Below are 20,603 nucleotides of genomic sequence, written 5' to 3'. Positions count from 1 at the left end.
CACAGGCTGCAGTGAATTTTTGTTGATACAGGTTATTGAGCTTTGAGTTTCCCAGTCAAACTTAGCTTTGACACACATGCTAACACTTTTACTGTTGTACATTTCATAACAAGACACCATAGCCAAAATATTAGCTCTCAAAAAAAATTCAAAGCTGCAGCTGCAGCACACACAGCAACAAACACTGTTAGTAAATGTGTCCTGGAGTTTCTGCAGGTGCAGAAAGTGCTGCTGCTGTAAGTAAGACTAACAGCTTCCAGATCACTTATATTTCTGGAAAGATGGCAAGAAGGGCATCACTGCTCATTTCTACAATCTCCCAGATCTTGGAATACAAGCCCCTGTCCCATGAAAACCACTTCACAGTAGTAGGAGTCCACTAAAACCTACAAATGAAGAGTGATCCTGGAAGAAATAGGGCGCACACTAGTGACCTCAACAATTGCAAGACAGCCTTGTCCCCGATGCTTATATGAAAAAAATATGAAGATTTATGAAACCATTAGGACTTTATTACTGTTTTATCTGAAAAGCTACTGGTAATATATAACCTAACTGGGATTTAAAGTGTAAAAAACAGGATGTAGATCAAATTTTGGCTTTGATGAAAAGGACTGGAGCTAATTTAAAGTGTCGGTTTAAAGTCGGTAAAAGTAGATAAATGTTTTAATAAATATACATTTTACAGCATTTTGTGAACATACACAAAAGTGTTCATTTTTGGCAACGGACAAGCTGAGAGAGAGTTTTATGTTTTTTGCTGTCCTTGAACAAAAATAATAGTGCACAATAATCAATGTTGATGTTAATCAATTAGATGCCCCAGACTCTACTATTAATAATACAGCGGTCCCTCGTTTATCGCAGGAGTTACGTTCTAAAAATAACCCGCGGTAGGTGAAATCTGGGAAGTAGCAAACTTTATTTTTTACAATTATTGTAGCTGTTTTAAAACTGTAAAACCGCTCACTACATGCTTTATACCCGTTCTCACTCCTGACGCGTAAAATACTGACGATTTGTCACGTCCCTTAACGTCTCATGCTGACGCTAAAGGTACCCTTCCACGTTATGAGACCCTGTGGGTTGTCAATTCATTCCAATATGAACCCGCTTGCGGCGATAAGACACGCTTCGAGCAGAGGCTCCAGCCATCCATTTACTCCAATAATAACCCCGTCACGGCGAAACATGAAGCACAATCTAACTGGAGAACCGGGGACCCTCCCCCGACGTGTTTTTCTCCCTAATTCAAAGCTTTCTTTTAATGACATCGTTAACATTTCTCAACAAAAACACACGAAAGTGTCACTGATAATTCAACAATAAAATCGCTTCATGTTGTGGCCATCACACAGTGTTTTCCAAACTGATTCACGATCTGAAAGTGCGCAGATTTAACGTACATAAACCTTGGTTGGGTTTATTATTTTATTTCACACATAAAACACATTTATAGTTTTATCCACCATTCCTGTTAGTTTTGGATGCGCTCGGCTCCAACCAATCAGACCAATTTACGCTAACGGCGCACTAATCCCATAACTGCATACCCATAATCTTCAACCGCCGTTGCTATGGAAATGAAGACAATCAGCAGCTTGACGCTACCCGTTATTCCTGTATTTGTTCTAAAATAATTGTGGCGTGGGTGTGGTCTCTGGCCAGCTGCAGAGGAGGGGTGACGCAGTGAGCTCCCGGGGCGGCGCAGGGGCGGGGTGAACAGGTGTGCTGGGATCTGACAGTGATTGTGTCTCTTTATATGTTGGCAGTGACAGCCGGAGGAGGGAAGCAGACGTGACAGCAGAGAAAGAGCGGGAGTGTCTGTGTCCCAGTAAAAACCACAGTGTTAAATAAAAGTTGTGCTGCTCCAGCGTATGTTTCTTGGGTCCAACTTTACAATAATAACCGCCGATAATTATCATCATAATATGAAAATAAACTGGCCCAGTGTTTAATGGTGTCATTACAAATTGGTCATTTTATTTTTTTTAATTATCTTTTTTTTTTTTTTTTTTTTACAAATTGTAATATTTATCTACAGCGCGCCTTTAGCGACACGTCAACAGATTTTAAGCAAGACGATTGGATGGCTTTTACTGCAATGCATCTTGGGAGTCGTAGTAAATGTATGTTTCAACTCACGGTCCTGCTGCCAAGTGGTTTTTCAAAACGAGGCAGATCCTAGCTAAGTAAGTTGAGATAAACTGTTGGTGATTTGCATGTTCACTGAAAATATTAATCAGCTGATATCAAACTTGAAATGTTTTTACAGAGCAGTCTGTGTACCAAGTAGGGATGGGTATTGATAAGATTTTCACGATTCCGATTCCATTTTCGATTCTGTTTAACAATTCGATTCTTTAACGATTCTTTTTAAAAAAGAAGAACACTAAGGTCGATTTGCTTAGAACTTTGTTTTATATCTTCTCTTTGAACAAGATAGAAATTTAGGAGTAACATGGCCTTACAAACCCAACAGTGAGATCTTAAGAGATCCAGCCTACGGCTCTTCAATGGGGTGTCACAGGGTCCCCAGAAAAAAAAATTGTAAATGTAAAATAATAAAATAAATATTCTTCTGTAGAAATAACAAAGTATAACATAAATTATTCTGTAGCATGTGTGGCATCTGCTGTGGCAAATGGGTGCAAGCCTTTTACCACAAACTTAATCACTGCTCGGTGACATTCGTCTATCCTGACCTGAAAGGAGACGCTACCGGTAGAACTGCCAGCATCTGAGCCAGCCAGACTCTGTCTCTCTCATCATGATCACCTAAATGCACAGTAATGGCAGGTTTTGTAATAAGGCAGATTGCGCTAACATAATATGCACTGTTAGTTGATTATTTACCTGCCGCATTAACAGGAGAGGACGTGCAAACGTTACCGCTGCTGCTGGGTTGAGATTCACGAGTTAAAAACACAACATTCATTTAAGGTTGGCGCGTGTTTTGTGAGCAAATGGTTTTGCATATTTCCTCCCTTAAATGAAATATCTACTTTGCAAGTATTGCAAGTTGCCCTGTTGTCATCCGTTCTCGTAAAGTATAATCAAACTTTTGAGCGTTTGAGCCGCTTAGGCGCCCGGTTTCCTGCCAGGTAAATGACGCTCCGCAACGTGGTGACGTCATTCGGGGCGACTGGAATCGATAAGGGAATCGTTTGCAAAAATGGCAAACAATTCCAAGGAACTGAAACAGTGGGAACCGGTTCTCAACAAGAACCGGTTTCGATACCCATCCCTAGTACCAAGAGAACTACTTCTGCAAAAGTTTATTTAATGTTTCCTTTTGTAATATATTCTCCTGTGTAAGTCACTTGCTTGGCCACCCAGCTAACGTTAGTACTGCTCTATTTTAGCAATGCATCTTTTCTGTAATTAATTCAGTATTTTTAACCCTATTCTCATAATTTACTCAATATTTACGACTGTAATCTCTTAATTGATTTTTTTTCTAAACATGGTGTAATACTGCCTATTATTATATTATTCATTTCTTTGGTCAGAAATTATTTTTGTAATCATCTCACCAAAACAGACCTGAAATAATCCCTACATGTTCCATTTTCATTTGCAGAAATGACAAAGCCAAAAACCAAACCATGCCCTTCCTGTCAGGCTCCAAACACCTGCAACAGGAAGACATGCAGTGGATGCCTGGGCAGCCTGAACGTAAAGGAGGGATTGAAAAAAAACAAGAACAGTTTAAAAACAGCAACTGGGCTGCCTCTGTTAAAAACAACAGAAATGTGAGCAGGGTGGTTAATTCAGCCCAGTTGTCAGTAAGTTTAAAAGTTCTGATCTAATAAGCGGTTGGTCTGCTAGACAATTCTTTATTAATCACAGTTGTCAATGTTTTCTTGTATATCATGAAGTAAGAAACTAACAAGACATGTATATACACATAAAATATTTATTTATCTAAGAGCATAAATAAAAAGTTATTCACATCAGAATAACATCATCACACTAAAGACATCAAACTAGAAAAAACTTCAACTATTTTAATTTAAGCTACTTCTGATTTTTAATTTAATCGGCTATTAACTGAGAGAAAACATTTCAAGATGGATTTTATCATACATTTACAGGTTTGGTCGCCATAAATACTTTTTAACTATCTACAACAATAAAACACCAAAGATGTGAAACTTAAAGGTTTGTTATACATCCGTTTGCTTACATGAAAGACTGGCTGCATGTTTTTCTTTGTTGTTCTTGCAGGTTTCAAAACTACACGCCCTGGGCTACCAGCCAATTCTGTTTCTTGGACAGTTTGACCGTAAGGGCCGTATAGTAGGGGACGTGATCGCTCACATCGAACCAGCGGAAGGTGCTGCACGTGACATCCTCATGAAGATGAGGAAACTTTATGAACACCTTCTGAGAAGTAAGATATGCTTTGTCCATTATCTGTAACCAGGTCTCCTTATCAGGTAGCCTATCCTAGCTGTCTTTGGGTGATACTCATGGTACACCCTAGATAAGTAGGCAGTTCACCACGAGGTACATAGAGACAAACAAGATGGTGAAGACGAGGATAGTTCAGAGTCACCAGCTATTCTATTCAACTCTACTCTGTTCTGTTCTATTCTATTATTCAGCCAAGTTTCAGACCAGTAACCTTCTTGCTGTGAGGTGACAGCTGCCCTACATGTCCTGTGGCTAACATGAAAATAGTGTTATATCTGCCTTATTACCTCTCCATGTGGTGTTCACATCACCAAAGCTAGCCATCGAGAACCTCTGGTGTTACCTGACTTAACAATTTTGTATATGTGTGTGTGTGTGTGTATATTATGGTCTTTCACACTCATGTATATACAAATGTAATTGTACAAATCTTCTCGAACACCACACCTGATAATTCTCTTTGAGACTTTCTAGTATAACAAATACATATGTAAACATGTTACCAATATGAACACAAAGATTCTTATACACTTATATACTTCTTAAGAGGTCACCTGATTACCTCCCTGAGGTCGTTAGCATCACCACTGTACAAAACTCTTAAGTCACAGTAGGTTGAAGTGTCAAATGTTATGCACTACAAAGTCAGGAAAGTCATGTCATCAGAGGATAAAAGTCATTAGCTCTCTGGATTTATAGTCACACTCATTAATTTATTAATGTACAAAGTAGAAAAGCACTACAGATGTCACACTACCCCCGAGGGCACTTGTACTGAATGATTTGGGTCAGTGAGGGTGTGAGATGACTTATTTGATGCCAATATTTACAAGTTGTAACTTTAGTAAAAACCTAACTGAAAACATGCAAATCACTACTTATTATGTGTTTATGTGTACTGTACATTTTCAGCCCCTTTTAATGAATATTTAGTATTTAACATTTTGCAGAATTACAAGTTTCACCTCCTGCTAAAAGTTCTACACCAGCAGCTGGACCATCCTCTGCTGACAATGTGGATGCTGGACCAGTCCCAGACCCAGAGGCTCTAAACCAGGAATTTATTCTTCATTTAGAGCCTGAACCAACATCTTCCCTCTGTCAGCCTCCTGCATCCTCCTCTTCATCGCCGCTTCCTCCTGCATCCTCCTCTTCATCGCCGCTTCCTCCTGCATCCTCCTCTTCATCTCTGCTTCCTCCTGCATCCTCCTCTTCATCTCTGCTTCCTCCTGCATCCTCCTCTCTGTCTCTGCTTCCTCCTGCATCCTCCTCCTGCATCTCTGCTTCCTCCTGCATCCTCCTCTTCATCTCTGCTTCCTCCTGCATCTTCCTCTCCATCTCTGCTTCCTCCTGCATCATCCTCTTCATCTCTGCTTCCTCCTGCATCCTCCTCTTCATCTCTGCTTCCTCCTGCATCTTCCTCTCCATCTCTGCTTCCTCCTGCATCATCCTCTTCATCTCTGCTTCCTCCTGCATCCTCCTCTCCATCTCTGCTTCCTCCTGCATCTTCCTCTCCATCTCCACTTCCTGCATCTCCCTCAATTTCTACGGCGTACACCTCGGATGTCCCAACCAAAAAAAGGAAAAGGAAAGGTTAGACGTTATGTTATTGTAAATGTACAAAACACATGACAGGTTCGTTAAGTTTGATAAGATTTCTTTTTTCATTTTTGTTTCATTCTTTCATTTTCTCCAGTTTTACAGACCTCATGTAAATATTTCATTTGTTATTTTTCAGAATGCCGAAAACACCGTACACAGAAGATTTTCCAATATGAAGAGATAGTAGACAGGAGAGTTGTAAATGTAAGTAATTTAGCCTGCTGCTGTGCAGACTTGTTTACGTCTTTGGACTTCCCGGATTTGAACTGTGCCTGACTGACTATCCATAAGCTTTTGTATTTGATGAATCGACACTAATTCAGCCACTGAGTCAGGATTTTCCTCCAAATAGGACATTAAATAAGAACATACCACCTGATACGACCTGGTCGTGCTGCCTTCCTGATGTTTACGTGCTTTAAAGTCCTCCTGACATCATGCTCAGAAGGAGTGATTGATGTGGAGGTGCTCCTTCCCATTCAGTAACATCTGCTTCAGTTAGTTTTGCTTGTGAGCCACAATGTAAGCAGTGTTGCTTTGCTGACATGCACTCGATGCTGGCAGTACAAGCGTTGTAATGGTTCTTATGTTTTTGTAAACTAATTGTATAATATATTGAGCCATTCAATAGTACACAAATGTTTATAAGCTCCTTTTTGTATGCAACTTGCATGTCTTTCTGAATTAATTGTTTGTTTATATCATGTTTTTCAGGAAAAAGAAGAAGTTAAAGTCAAGTGGAAGCCCTGCTCAACATGGTATGTAGTAACAACTTTGTTGGACGGGAACAGACATTCATATTGTTGATAAATAGTTATCACCTCAATTTGAATTCATGTATTTGGACTAAAGTAAATTGGGAGCTTTTAGCTGTCAAGCTGCTCTTCTGTGAGGAGCTTGATAGCTGTCCACCTCCAAAGTCCATTATGAGTTTTGGAGGTGGACGTGGTCAACACTTTTAAGAGTAGGCATAAGACTTTACTTCTTTATAGAGCTTATAGTTAGGGCTGGTTCAGGTCAGCCCTTAGTTATGCTGTCACAGGACCAGACTGCTGGGGGTTAGTGTCCCCCCCCCTCTCTCTATCTGTCTCTTTCAGGGTTATGCAGGCTCAGTATTGGTTGAAGATGCAGTCACATCTCCTTTTACTAAAACCTCTCCCCCTCTCCCTCACCACCATCTGTAAACATACATGTCTCAGTAATGCAGTTCATGCATGTTACTAACTAAACTTCTTCCCTGGAGTTTCTGTGCTCTCTCATACAGCAGGTTCTGAAGCATCGTGGCTGCTGCTGTGGTCCTGCTTGACGTCTGCTTCATATATTATTACTCTCTGACTTCATTTGATTAATTTATATTACAATGAAGGTGTATAAAGCATGACATGAATATAGAAGATATTTCATCCTAAAAAATTGTCATATGTCACAACCTAAATTATCCTAGTTTGTGTGTGTGGTTGTTGTTTGTTATGTTTTTCTCCTGACAGTGGCAAAGTGTGGGATGACACATGGGAACCTGCGCAGTTTTACACACAGAAACCAGGCACCACAGGTCGCAGAGATCGCACAGTTCACAGTTTGTAGTTCAGCATAAAAGTTCAAAATAAAATATTTACTATACAATTCTAACCAGTGTCAGTCTCTGTTTCACTCTCTAATTGTGGCTTAAGTACCTAACACATTCATGAGTCTGATCGATCAATAATATCTTCCCAGCACTCGATATCTCATAGTTTTACATATCAGCCAACATTATTGTCTACATGCTCATAAATATAGAAGTGACTTGGCTATTATAACATGTTGCAAGTTAAAGTAATACTGCACTGCACGTAAAGTAAGTAACATCTTGTATGAGGTGATTAGGGTCAGCAGTACTGTGTATGGGAGCCTAAAGCAAAGTTAACTGCACCAGTAGCAGCTTCACAACATGTTGTATATTATACGTTTCTACCTTTTTGTAATATGTCATCTGTCATGTTTAGATGCAGTGACAATTGCACATTTGGAGTCGTGGTCATATGTGGTTTTTATATACAGGGTATTTTTTTTTTTTTTAAATTGTCATTTTTTCTATTTTTCTTGTTTGTTTGCCAATCATTATTGTGTACATATTACATATGTAACATTATTGTTAATATTATTATTAGATACCAAAGATACAATTTGATTAAGGGTTTTCCTGTCAAAATGTCAATAAAAATGCAATTACACGCGTAAACAATAGGATCAAAATACACTTTTAAAAAGTCTGTTGATCAAATACTGATTTTCAAATCATCAAAGAGGAAAATAGAGATAAAATAATCTGAATACTAACAGTGATCTTGGATGATGATGGAGGCTTGAATGGATTATTCTGTTTCAATCAATAGGTTCATATCTATGACAATAATTTGATAAGTTTAACAGGTTGGTTCAGGCCTGGCAATACAGCAAATATTCACAAACTTTTGTTTTTGAAGAATGTTTCTCTTTTTTGGGATGAAGCTATCTGGCAACATGACACAGCCCTTTACCCTCATCTGTATGTCTGTCATGTGGCTATGGTACTGGGTTTTGGTTTGATGCATATGCAGGTTACAGCTGGGGAATGGCAGTATGTTGTGGATTGATTTGGCATGTTCAACCACTGTTACACCAAACTCTCTCACTTATAACATGATCAAGGCCTCTTACCCAGTGTCATGGATTCTCTGTAGTTTTGGGGACACAGGTCCAAAGTCTGAGGCAGTGAGTCAGATCAAAGAAGGCAATGATTCTAAAATGGGAGTTTACTCGTGTCATTGTATATATCCAGGAATATGTGCCTGAGGATAGTTGTCATGAAATCAATATTAAATCAAAGTATTCCTTAATTACCACAGCTGGCATGAGTTCTCCAAAGCTGGCTGCTGTCTCAGGACCTGTCTCCAAAAAGGACCAGGGAGCGCTAACATGTTATGTTCTAAACTGATGAAGAAAATGCACATTAAACATAGTATAAACTTACTAGGTTAAGTAATGTGAAGAGGATGCCTTTAGCTCCTATTGGGTTGGTTCCTTGATCAGTGCAATACAGAATCATTAATCGGGTTTGATGTAATGTCCTTAAAACACGTCAAAATGAGGCTCTGTAGTCTGTGTGGCCTCCACATGCCTGTATGACCTCACTACAACACCTGGGCATGCTCCTGATGAAGTGGCAGATGGTCTCCTGATGGATCTCCTCCCAGACTAAAGCATCTGCCAACTCCTGGACAGTCTGTGGTGCAGTTGGTGGATGGAGTGAGACATGATGACCCAGATGTCCTCAAATGGATTCAGGTCTGGGGAATGGGCGGGCCAGTCCACAGCATCAATGCCTTCGTCTTGCAGGAACTGCTGACACACTCCAGCCACATGAGGTCTAGCGTTGTCTTGCATTAGGAGGAACCCGGGGCCACCCGCACCAGCATATAGTCTCACAAGGGGTCTGAGGATCTAATTTCAGCACCTAATGGCAGTCAGGCTACCTCTGCCGAGCACATGGAGGGCTGTGCGGTCCCCCAAAGAAATGCCACCCCACACCATTAGTGACCCACTGCCCAACCATTATGCTGGAGGATGTTTCAGGCAGCAGAAGGTTCTCCAATATGTCTCCAGACTCTGTCACAAGTACTTAGTGTGAACTTGCTTTCATCTGTGACGAGCACAGGGCGCCAGGGGCAAAGTTGCCAATCTTGGTGTTCTCTGGCAAATGCCAAACATCCTGCACGATGTTGGGCTGTAAGCACAACCCCCACCTGTGGACGTCGAGCCCTCATACCACCCTCATGGAGTCAGTATCTGACCGCTTGAACAGACGTGCATATTTGTGGCCTGCTGGAGGTCATTTTGCACAGCTCTGGCCTTTCTTTCCTACCCCACAGTACCTTCCCTTATCTTTTGTTTCCTACTCTTTTACTTAGTCTTTGATCACGGTTGTCTTTCTAGATAATTAATTTCATTTGCTCTGGGGCGAGTCACTGGCTCGGGTGCATTCTGGGACTGTCAGTTCACCAGTGTGCTGGCATGCTTCTTAACAAACACACCACTACAGCAAACATCTCAGTTGTACTTGTTGATTTCTTCAACAAAACACTGAACAAAAAATGTCCTTGTGAGTGTGCTGCCTGGTGCTTTTACATTCTGTGATAATTTGAGCAGCCCAGAGAGCATCCCATGAATTAAATGATGTTATTGTATCTGAACATGTACACTAGTCATTAAATTAGATGGGAAAGAATGATTCAGGGTAAACAACTGCACCAAGGGAATTACATTTTTCTTCTCAACATGTAAAATGTCTGTTGATAAGCAATTTCTAAAACAGACATTATGAAAATCACATTGGACAGATGTGATTAACTTTTTATTTTACCAAACATAAACAACAAAACTATTAAATAGAAGTAAAACAAACAAACAAACAAACAAACAAACCTCACCTCATAAACACAAGGAATTAGGATCATAATTAAACTTTTTTTAAGGGACAAGGCAGTGTCAGCTAGCAACCCAAATATAGGTAAAAGATCCAGTAAGACTTTAGCATCTGCTATTATTTTCAATCAATTCATCACCAAATGTATAAATAAATAAAAGATGTGCTTACAGTCTGAGGAGATTGTCCCCAACACCACAGATCGCATTCGCAACACTGTCCAGTGATGCTGCATCTCCCTGCAAAGGATCATCTCCTCCTCTCTCAGGCGCCTCACAGCCATCACCTTCTCAAAGACCTTTCTCTTTGTCCGGAGGTCAGCAGCAGCTACAGTTTAACAACATCAGATGGGAAAACATAGTAGCATATTATGATTCAAGAACAAAACATTCAACTACTGCTCAGATACTGGGAGTTTGTTTAAAAAGGATATTTAGAAATCAAGAGCTTACGTTCACTTGTGCTCTGCCAGGGCCAAATGTCGGTCTGGATGAGGGCATCACTGGATACGATTTGCTTTGTTGGTTCAGCGAGCTTGTTGTAGTCGACAACAGCAGCCGCCAAGCGTTTCTTCTCATCTAAGATGACCCTGTGAATTCTGTGTCGCCTCTTGTTGCTATCTGTAAATAATCATAAAAAGGAACACCTTCACATAATGCATATATTTACATTTTAATCTACACTCATCAATTTGTTTGCTAGAACAAATCACATCCAGCTTAAACAAACCTGGATCTGATTTTATTCTGTTTACAAAGTAGCTGTACAAGCTGTACAAACTGAGCATCAAACGGTCCATTTCAAAGAAACTGGGACACCATTTTGTCTGTAAAGACTTTGTGTTCGCACTCTGATGATGACGACAAGCTCCTCTATTGGTGCCTGCAACGCTCCAAGGCTGCCATCAGTTTGATCACTTTCTAAGTGAGAGGAATATTAATCAGAATACAGGATGAGTAACAGTCACCAAACTACAGTGGACTCTGTAATCACTGACTTGATGATATTCATTATAAGACATCTGGAGCCTTCATGTGCTGCATTATCATGAGATAACAAGTATGTTGGTGTTCAGGTTTATAAAACCAACTAGTACAACATCATTTCAACCCAGGTCCAATCCAATTTGATCAAACGCAACGACTCTGCCATCAATTGTGCTTTTACAAGGCTTATTTTTCATTGTTTGTTGACACCGTCAGAAAGATCTTAATTCTAAGTTCTTTAATGAGGCCATGGTGGGTCCTGTTGTTATACACGACTGCATTATATTGAGACTCACCTTCAGCCCATTGCTGCACATCGACCACCCATTGCTGCAGTGTGTCGTCATCCACACCCAGCTCATTTCTGCTCGCATTCAGGCTCTCCACTTGTTCTCTAAGGATCCTTATGATCTAAGAATACATTAATAAATGTCATTCATATGGACATTTTTAGAGTACTGGTGTTTTCCCCCATTACCACACACATTAAAATGGGTGTTGAAAAAATGACCTTTAGATCTCTCTGGCTCAAAGTGCGGCCCAGTTGTTCCACTTTCCTTTTGTTCCAGCCCAAAGCCAGGAGGGTCAGCATGTCTGTTCGCCCTGCATTTCAGTTAGTATACAAATAAGAATGAATGAGCAGGAGACTGAGTGGAATCTCACACACAGACACACACCTGCTTTGGCCAGAGGGGCCGATGGCGCGATATGGCAGCCTCGCTTCTGTCAGTCTGCCCCAGGGCAGCTGTGGCTACAACCGTAGCTTGCCTCCACCAGTGTGTGAATGCGAGAGTGAATGAATAGTGGCATTGTAAAGCGCTTTGGGTGCCTTGAAAAGCGCTATATAAATGCAATCCATTATTATTATTATTATTAGACATGTACTTCGTTGTGATGGCCGCCCTAGACAGGAAACTGTTTACTTGCTCCACCTCTTCTCCAACTGTAGAACCGGCCCCATCCTGAAACGCACCTCCCCATTTGATCTATAGAAAGGAGGTCACAATACATGACTGCTGAATTCATTCAACCTTATAACAAAATGTCTTAAACGTATCCAAGACTACAAGCTGCAGTATACCTCGCATATCCAAGTGTGAGCTTTAGCATGCATGACGGAGAGAAAAGGACGCATTGACAAGAGGTTCCTCAGCTCAGGGCGCTGCTGAGCCACGTTGGTTAAATATGGGAAATATTTACAGGCCACATCGGAGCAAAGGAACATAATATGTCCTGGGACGCTAGCTGCCAACTTCCTCTGGAGAAAAAGGGGGTAAGCAAAGATCTCCCCTCGAAACATGTCCAATGCAGCTAGGAGGACTAACAGCAAACAAACAGCTATTTCTATGCTCTCTTCATCCAACTTCCCAGTGGACTTTTTGGTCGACTCCTTTGCTGCAGTCCAAGATGAAGATCCACACAACCCTTTCCCTGGGACCTATACACTCAAAGACACGACGTGATTACGCCCTATCAGGGACAAACTTTTTTAACACAAATGCAAAAGAATTCGCTGAAGTAGCCTTAAGTCACGTTCACACAACACCTCATAAAAACCATGTTTTTATTTTTTTAAATACACATGGTGACAAAATGAAGTATGCATTAAGATAAAGTCAAGTAAATAGTATTACGACAACACCAAGAGAAAAACAAAATAAATATCCACCCATCCAAATATGTATCCACACACACGTATGTGTATATGGTTATGGTCATTTTAACAAGATTAACGCTAACAGCACTGATATATATGTGTATCTTACATCATTTGTGTGTCTGTGGATGTATTTCACAAACTCAGCAACTTCCTCATCTTTTTCAATGAAGACACCTTCAAAGTTCCCCTGCTCTGAAGTGCTGAACGAACACAGTGACAGTTGTTTGAAAAGAAACATCAAAATACAATTTTTGTACAAATCCATATTTGATTTATGTACACAATGCATAACGTACCTTGCATTTGACTGAAAGCGATAAAGCTTGCGGTTTCCATCAACTGACACGGCGAGCATGTCTGGAGTGCAGGCAGGGCAGCTAAAGCATGGCTCCTTGCACATCCTGTCCACCTCAAACTTTACAGCACTCCACTCCAAGAAACCTTTACTGAAGGCATCAGCTGATATTCGGCCAGTCTTTTAAGTAGAGGACAAACAACAGAATATTCAAGGACAGTCATCATAAACATTGATTTGCACAATTTCCTTAAACTTGACAAATTTAGAAACTCACCCTTCCAAAATGGGCTGTTCTTTCATCCAGCACTTTGACAAATGCCTTAAGTGACATCCCTGGTGCAGCTTCTTAATGTCATAGAAAGACTGAAAGACATCCATTGAAAACAGGGTGCAGAAATTTAAGGTGCCAGGCCAATATCCACCACCCTGGAAGTCCTTAACTGAGGGGGACCACATTAGGTCACAGCTGGTGCAGCTCACCACTGGCAGTGCAAGGTTATAACGGCCTTTAGGAAGGATAAGGAGAAATCCAGTCATGGCTCAACAAAGACATTCATTTTTTCCATGTTGTGAAGATTTCATGTTGTTTTCAAAGCGGTCTGGTAAATCCAAATGACCTTTGACAGGTGCCCACATATACTGCGGGCCGAGGGTAATTCAAAACAATGTAGTAATGTACAATTTGCAATAAAACCTGCAAACACATCTATTGTGTGTGTACTGTGTGACAAAAGAGCAACTTACCATTTATGGTTACAAGAGCCACAATTGCACCGGGTGAAACCTCAACGTTACCTGCTGGGCAGTCACACACACGGTCTGGCCTTTGCACAGGCAACAGCCGAACTAACATTAAAAACACACAATATATATAAAAAGAATTGGAAATTAACTGATACACAATAAATATACAATAACAGCACAGACTCATAGTACATAGAAAGAAATGCATAGGACTTAAAAACCGTACCTATTGGCTTGTGAAACTCTGATGAAGGCTGCAAAAACCCTCCAGAAGAATAAATAGGGCACCTCTGTGGGGGGTGAGGAGGGGGGGGGGGGTGTCTGAGGAGTGGAGGGGTGAGGGGAGAGGTATGCCCCCCACACCCCCATTGCCGAGCTTAAAAACTGGCACCTTTCGCACGTACGAGCACGCGCACATGCACTCTCTTGCACGCGCGTTCACTCATCCGAAAAAGGGGCACTTCCGGGCCATGCGGTCCCACTGCGCATGCTCTGTCTCCTACTGGTCGTGTTTTAAAGAAAAAGCAATATAATGGAGAGAAAAGGGTTTGGTTTTTATAGCTTTTTCATGGGATACCCACCACACTTTCAGCAAGAATTTCCACCTCCAACTATGGCATTCACATCAGACATCCGAGCAGCCTCTGACCCCCTAGGTATGTCTGCAGATATCCGATCTTCATCACTCCATCAAGAGTCTACAGAGACTGATTTTAATTTTGCGTTTAGAGGTGTGTGCGGGTATGTTTATTCAATTAAATATAGTGATGGAAAAGTGACCCTGTATGTAGATTCTGGTGAGGGGAGATTTGGGGAGTTGGCGGGACACACTCTATGTCTATCAAAAATTGGAAACCGTTTCGCTCAGTCGTCTGTCCGGACCTGGATCAAGGAGGGTGTAATTGCGGACAGGGGCCTCTAAAGAGGTTGAACCCATACCCCCTCACCCTTGAAGAATGTTTATCATGGTTTAAGGATTTGTTTTTTATTCAGTGGTCAGACTGGAGAGCACTGCAGCGGGTGTTTAATGAGGTCGATAAGACTATCAAGAGAGACAAGGTCACCTCTTCTTATGAGAATATTAGGAAGCGTCTTGTATATGATCAGCTCGCACGTGGCCCGAAGATTGGTTTACCTTCTGCCATGTTCAGGCCAAAAATCATCAAAAACCCCGAGGACTGAAAAAAAGAAAAAAAACAAATGGTAGGTTGTCTCTGTGTGAGAGACATTGGCATTATACCCGATATTTTAAAAAAATGCAATGTGTGGATTTCTTTTACAGACAACATCTGCCATATTGTGGACCGCTCAGAGTCTCCCCCTCCAGCACTGCTAATCCAGACCCCACCGACTCCGCCCCCCTCTCCAGGATGCTCACAGGACTCTGCAGGATCACACCCGTCTGAGGAAACGGAAATCAACATTAAACTCGTAACCTTCCACCTGCTGTCGATGGCACTGAATGAGTATGTGCAGGAGATATGTTATGGATGCCAATCTGGTCACCCCAGCCAGTTACAACGCAGTTGCCTGTTTGAACTGCCTGTGTTTTTCTTCGAGACCTACTATGATGAGGTGATGGAAAAGCTCCGGACGCCCCGATTCATCCCGGCCATCCGTCTGTTTGTATGCTCATACAGTGTCAGTGAGGCTAAAGCACAAATCATCAGCACTGCAGAGCGTCTTCTGTGTGAACTGAGATCAGTGCTGCACATTGTATGCTAAATACCAATCATCACACCTGCGGTGTTAAATCAGCGCTGCTCCACATGATTGGAAACTACTGGTCTGGGAGACACAAGATTTAATGTACATCTGTTATAAAAACCTTACTGGTCACTACACAGAAAATTAAATAAAAACGTATGCTAACACTTTTTTCTGGTCATTTGTGTTTGTGTTTGGTCAAAGTGATTATGGAAAATATGCTGAGAAAAATATATCACAACCCTGCACACCCAGGGGGTTTAGGAAGTGTAAAGAAGCTCCGTATTGCTGTCAGTGAGGCAACAGGCTTAAAGCCGTCATTACCTGACGTGGAGCGTTTTGTAAAAGGAGATGACGCATATACTCTTCATAAACCTGCAAGGATACATTTCCCCAGAAATAGAGTTTTGGTTAACAGGATTGACAAACAGTTTCAAGCTGATTTGGTTGACATGCGTGAATATTCTGCGGATAATGATAATGTTAGGTACTTATTGACATGCATAGATGTGTTTTCTAAGTATGCATGGGTTAGGTGCCTTGAAACCAAGACAGGACAGGCTGTTGCTGAGGCTTTTGGTGATATTCTGAGAGAGGGCCGTGTGCCTGAAAAACTCCAAACAGGTTTAGGGAAAGAATTTTATAGTAAACATTTTAAAAAACTAATGGAGCAGTATAACATCACACATTTTTCAACCTTTAGTGAAATGAAATCATGTGTGGTAGAGCGTTTTAACCGCACCTTAAAGGGGAAAATGTGGAAATACTTAACATCAGTTAACTCGCGAAGATATGTTAATGTGATCCAAGATCTTGTACAGGCCTATAACATGTCTTATCACAGCTCTATCAAAATGACCCCACCGAGGTGTGCAAAGATAATGAGAAAGCAGTCTTTAACACCCTGTACAAAATGAAACCCCAAACACGGTGACTTTTAAATTTAATGTGGGCGATACAGAGAGAATATCTAAACTACGAGGCATATTCTGAAAGGGTTACCATCAGACCTACACAGACGAGTACTTTACCATAAAGGAGCGTTTAGGAAGAGACCCTCCCGTATACAAACTAGAGGATCTCACAGGAGCTGCAGTGAAAGGTGTATTTTACGAACCTGAGATACAGCAGGTGACTATTGACAAAAACAAAAGTTTTAAAATATAGAAAAAAAGAGGACCGAAAAAAGTTAGCGCTGGTCAAATGGCTCGGTTGGCCTTCTCATTTGAATTCATGGATCCCTGAAAAAGACATCATTGAAGTGTGATTAACAGAGACGCCGCAGCTCTGCATACTTTCATTCTGCACTAGACAAAGACTGAGGAAGGAAGGAAGGAATGGATAAAACGAACAACAACAGCTTTTATGTGAGCCTCTTCTCGAATGCTTCAGCACATGTTTATCCAGGCAATAAGAAATCAAACTTTAGAACAAAGCTAGCAAAACCTATTGTTTTAAATGAACCGTGTGAGGTTGGTGTTATAGAATTTCAATACCCAAGACTATGGTTTCTTTTCCGCAATCAGATTAGCGAGTGGAAATTTATGATCCAGTCAAAGATGGAGCATTGTCCATAACCGTGATTGAGCTGTCTGTGGGGCGTTATGCATCTGTGGCGCAGATAATAAAAGAATGACATTTTAAATGTCAGCAACATCAAGCCACTACCGACATTAAAACACAATACAGTGAAGTTAGTAACTATGTTAGTGTTATGGGCCCAAGGGGCACAGTTCTCACATTTAGAGGGAGACTGACAGAAATCTTAGGATTCAAATCAGAAGACCCGTTTGTACTTCATTATAAAAACACATACGCACCACATCCTGCAGACATATACGGAGGAAAATATAACATTTTTATTTATGCAGATATCGTTGATTACCAGCTTGTGGGCGACGCCCATGCGCGGCTATTAAGAGCAATAAATATAACAGACTGTCAGGGTCCTGGGACTGGGCGACCCAGGACCCCTGGGCAGTCATGGACCTGTTATATTATTATGTATTTTTGGTGTTGCTCCCCCTTCTTCTCTATGCTTGTACATGTATGTGTGGGTGGGTGGCTGTGTGTCTGAGCACTCGTTTATAGGCGCCGTCAGGCCTGGTGGGTGTGGCCCTGCTAGGGGACGGGCCACATCCGAAGCCACACACCTGCTGCTGATCAGGCCTCGTCGGGGGAGCTACTTAAGAGAGTCTTGGAGCTCCCACCGGCGTGGGATCATTGCTTGAGACTCCACGTTAGTCACCCAGTTTAGGTTTTGTCGTTAAGTGCCTGCCTGCCATTGTTTAGTGTCCTGACAGCTGCCGCTATTGTTTCCCGCAGGAGGAGTGTGGAAGGCCTGAAGAGCAGCGAGCACCGGGAGTGCAGACACGGGAGCAGAGAGCACTAGGAGGACACGACACGGGAGTCTGGGGAAAAACACGGGGATTTATTGTTGTTTTGTACCACACACTGTAAATAAACGCACTGTTCGCACACAGAGCACCGCGCCTGGGTCCTCCTTCCCTACACCCCCCACGGTCTGCCATGCCAAACCGTGACACAGACGATGATCGTCGGGTAGCCATTCTTCAATTTGACAGCCCACACTACACACCAGTCTCGAAATCCTTAATCGATGACATAGAAATTGATTTGAAAGACGACCAAAATCAACACATACCCTTTTTATACGGGAAGGTGTTTGTCAAACTCCACTTCCGACCCATAAGACACCATTTTTAAAAAATAAGGATGTCTGTCTACAACACAGATGAATATGTAAGATATTATTTAAATCAGGCTGGTGGCGAATTGAATGGTTATATTGGGACTAGCACGCAATATGGCGCAGGTCTGGGAGGTTTGTTCCGCAGCCTGTTTAGAATTGCTGTACCGTTGTTTAAAAAAGGAGTCAGCATAGTCAAACCCCACCTAAAAACAGCAGCATCAGGCATAGTGTCTGATGTCATATCCAACATAACCAAGCCAACATCTACTAAGCAGGATGGCAACGGCTTGTATGTGTATACACCCAAACCTTCTAAGACCCCTCCCACTGCACGCATGTGTGATACACCGCCGCCTAAAAAGCGTAAAACGACAAAACCTGCCAGGAAAGCCACCAAACGGAGACAACCACGCGGAGTGAAAAGACCCAGAACCAGTCGTTCAAAAACTACAGCATTTGACATCTTCTAAATGGCTCTGTTACACAACCAATCAGGAGAATGTCTAAAAACAGAGCTCGATCTTTTTACTGCCCCATACACACAAACGTCCATAGAGAAAACGACGTTTACTGAAATTCCGCCAGTTTCTGCAATCACAGACGGAGGTCCAATCATCTCATCGTCCGGAGAGGATTACCTGGATCTAAACGATTCCTATATCTACACACGAGTAAGAATCACAGATGCTGACGGCACAAACTTAGGCAGGGATGCAAACGTGGGACTTGTTAATTATCCAGGTTGTACCTTATTTAGTCAGGTAGATGTAAATTTGGGGGATCGCTTGATTAGCCAATCATCCAACACGTATCCATACAGAAGCATAATAGAACGTCTTATCAATTATAATAAGGAGACTTTAGACACACAGTTCAGCAGCGCTTTATTCTGTACAGACACAGCCTCGCACATGAATGATACATGTATAGAAGGGGAGAGCTAGGGTCTGGTGACCAGAGGTACTTATACAGCGAATAGCAGTATTGTTGAATTGATTGATCCAGTACACGCAGACCTGTTTGTTCAAGAAAAATTATTACTTAATGGAATCGATCTGTCGCTGAAATTTGTGCGCTCTAAAGACGAATTTGCTCTCATGACTGGAGCTAACACCGCGTATGAAGTTAAAATTGTCTCTGCCAGCTTATTTGTGAAAAGAATCAGTGTCTCACCAAGTGTCAGGCTGGCACACGGCAAGGCGCTGCATCATGCAAATGCAAAATATGCTGTAGACAGAGTTTCTTTGAAGACCTTCTCCACACCTGCTGGGGCAAGAATATCAACTAATGACAATTTATTTATGGGCAGGTTGCCTGAATTTGTCATCATCGCCTTTGTGGATAACGAAGCTTATCCTGGTTCTTTTACACGTAATCCATTTAATTTTTAAACTGTGATATAGAATTCATGTGTTTATACGGACAGTCGTATCCGGCCAAACAATTCCAGCCAAATTTTCAGAGAAAACACTTTACCAGAGAATTTTATCAGCTGATACAAACCACTGGAAGACATTTAAAGGATAGACCATTGGCCATAACACGTGAGGACTTTGGTAACGGCTACACATTATTCTGTTTCAATCTGGAAGCTGATGAAGGACATTCAGGGAATGTATCGTTAGTTAAAACAGGGAACGTGAGGCTGGAAACCCCTTTCAGAAATCCGCTACCCCGAACAATGAACCTGGTGTGTTACTCTGTATTTGATTCAGTCATAGAAATATCTAATATGAGACAAGTGCTGCTGGAGTACTACTAAAGATTCAAAATGAATACAATAGAACTAACCAGCGTTGTTAAAAGGATTAGTAACAGGGCTCATCTTCTAGGTGTCTTAGCATGTGACCAGCTGCCAACAAAGACCATCAGATATCCATGCATGGGCATTGTGAATACAGATCCATCAGACTTACCTGGGAAGCACTGGTTGGCGTTCTATATCACAAAAGACAAGCAAGGGTACTTTTTGACAGCTTCGGTAACTCACCTGACAAGTTTTCACCCGAGATAAAACTTTTTCTTTTAAA

The 20,603-nt window shown here is 41.6% G+C and overlaps 2 protein-coding genes and 1 long non-coding RNA gene across 3 annotated transcripts; 2 read left to right on the top strand and 1 right to left on the bottom strand.

Annotated features, from left to right (window-relative positions):
- The first annotated feature begins 4,359 nt into the window (after nucleotides 1–4,359).
- Nucleotides 4,360–7,605, top strand: LOC146391786 (uncharacterized). Its single transcript, XM_084922897.1, has 6 exons — nucleotides 4,360–4,396; nucleotides 5,370–5,663; nucleotides 5,725–6,012; nucleotides 6,158–6,225; nucleotides 6,736–6,779; nucleotides 7,509–7,605. Exons 1-6 carry the CDS (start codon nucleotides 4,360–4,362, stop codon nucleotides 7,603–7,605), a joined length of 828 nt encoding a protein of 275 aa, XP_084779023.1.
- A 3,646-nt stretch (nucleotides 7,606–11,251) lies between these two features.
- On the bottom strand, nucleotides 11,252–13,546 carry LOC146391785 (uncharacterized). The gene is made up of 7 exons (XM_084917131.1): nucleotides 13,408–13,546; nucleotides 13,218–13,311; nucleotides 12,533–12,889; nucleotides 12,328–12,437; nucleotides 11,963–12,062; nucleotides 11,748–11,862; nucleotides 11,252–11,385 (listed from the first exon to the last, which is right to left on the bottom strand). Exons 1-7 carry the CDS (start codon nucleotides 13,509–13,511, stop codon nucleotides 11,252–11,254), a joined length of 1,014 nt encoding a protein of 337 aa, XP_084773257.1. The 5' UTR covers nucleotides 13,512–13,546.
- Nucleotides 13,547–14,663: 1,117 nt separating this feature from the next.
- Nucleotides 14,664–16,029, top strand: LOC146391784 (uncharacterized). Its single transcript, XR_014798950.1, has 2 exons — nucleotides 14,664–14,809; nucleotides 15,436–16,029. It is a non-coding gene; the product is annotated as an uncharacterized LOC146391784 (long non-coding RNA).
- The last annotated feature ends 4,574 nt before the right edge of the window (nucleotides 16,030–20,603 follow it).

This window comes from Perissodus microlepis, chromosome 3 (genome assembly GCF_051167445.1).
Source record: "Perissodus microlepis isolate ML-2025 ecotype Zambia chromosome 3, ASM5116744v1, whole genome shotgun sequence".
In the NCBI taxonomy this organism is placed as follows: domain Eukaryota; kingdom Metazoa; phylum Chordata; class Actinopteri; order Cichliformes; family Cichlidae; genus Perissodus; species Perissodus microlepis.
Note: the sequence above shows the minus strand (reverse complement) of the source record. Positions and strands in the feature narration are given on the sequence as shown.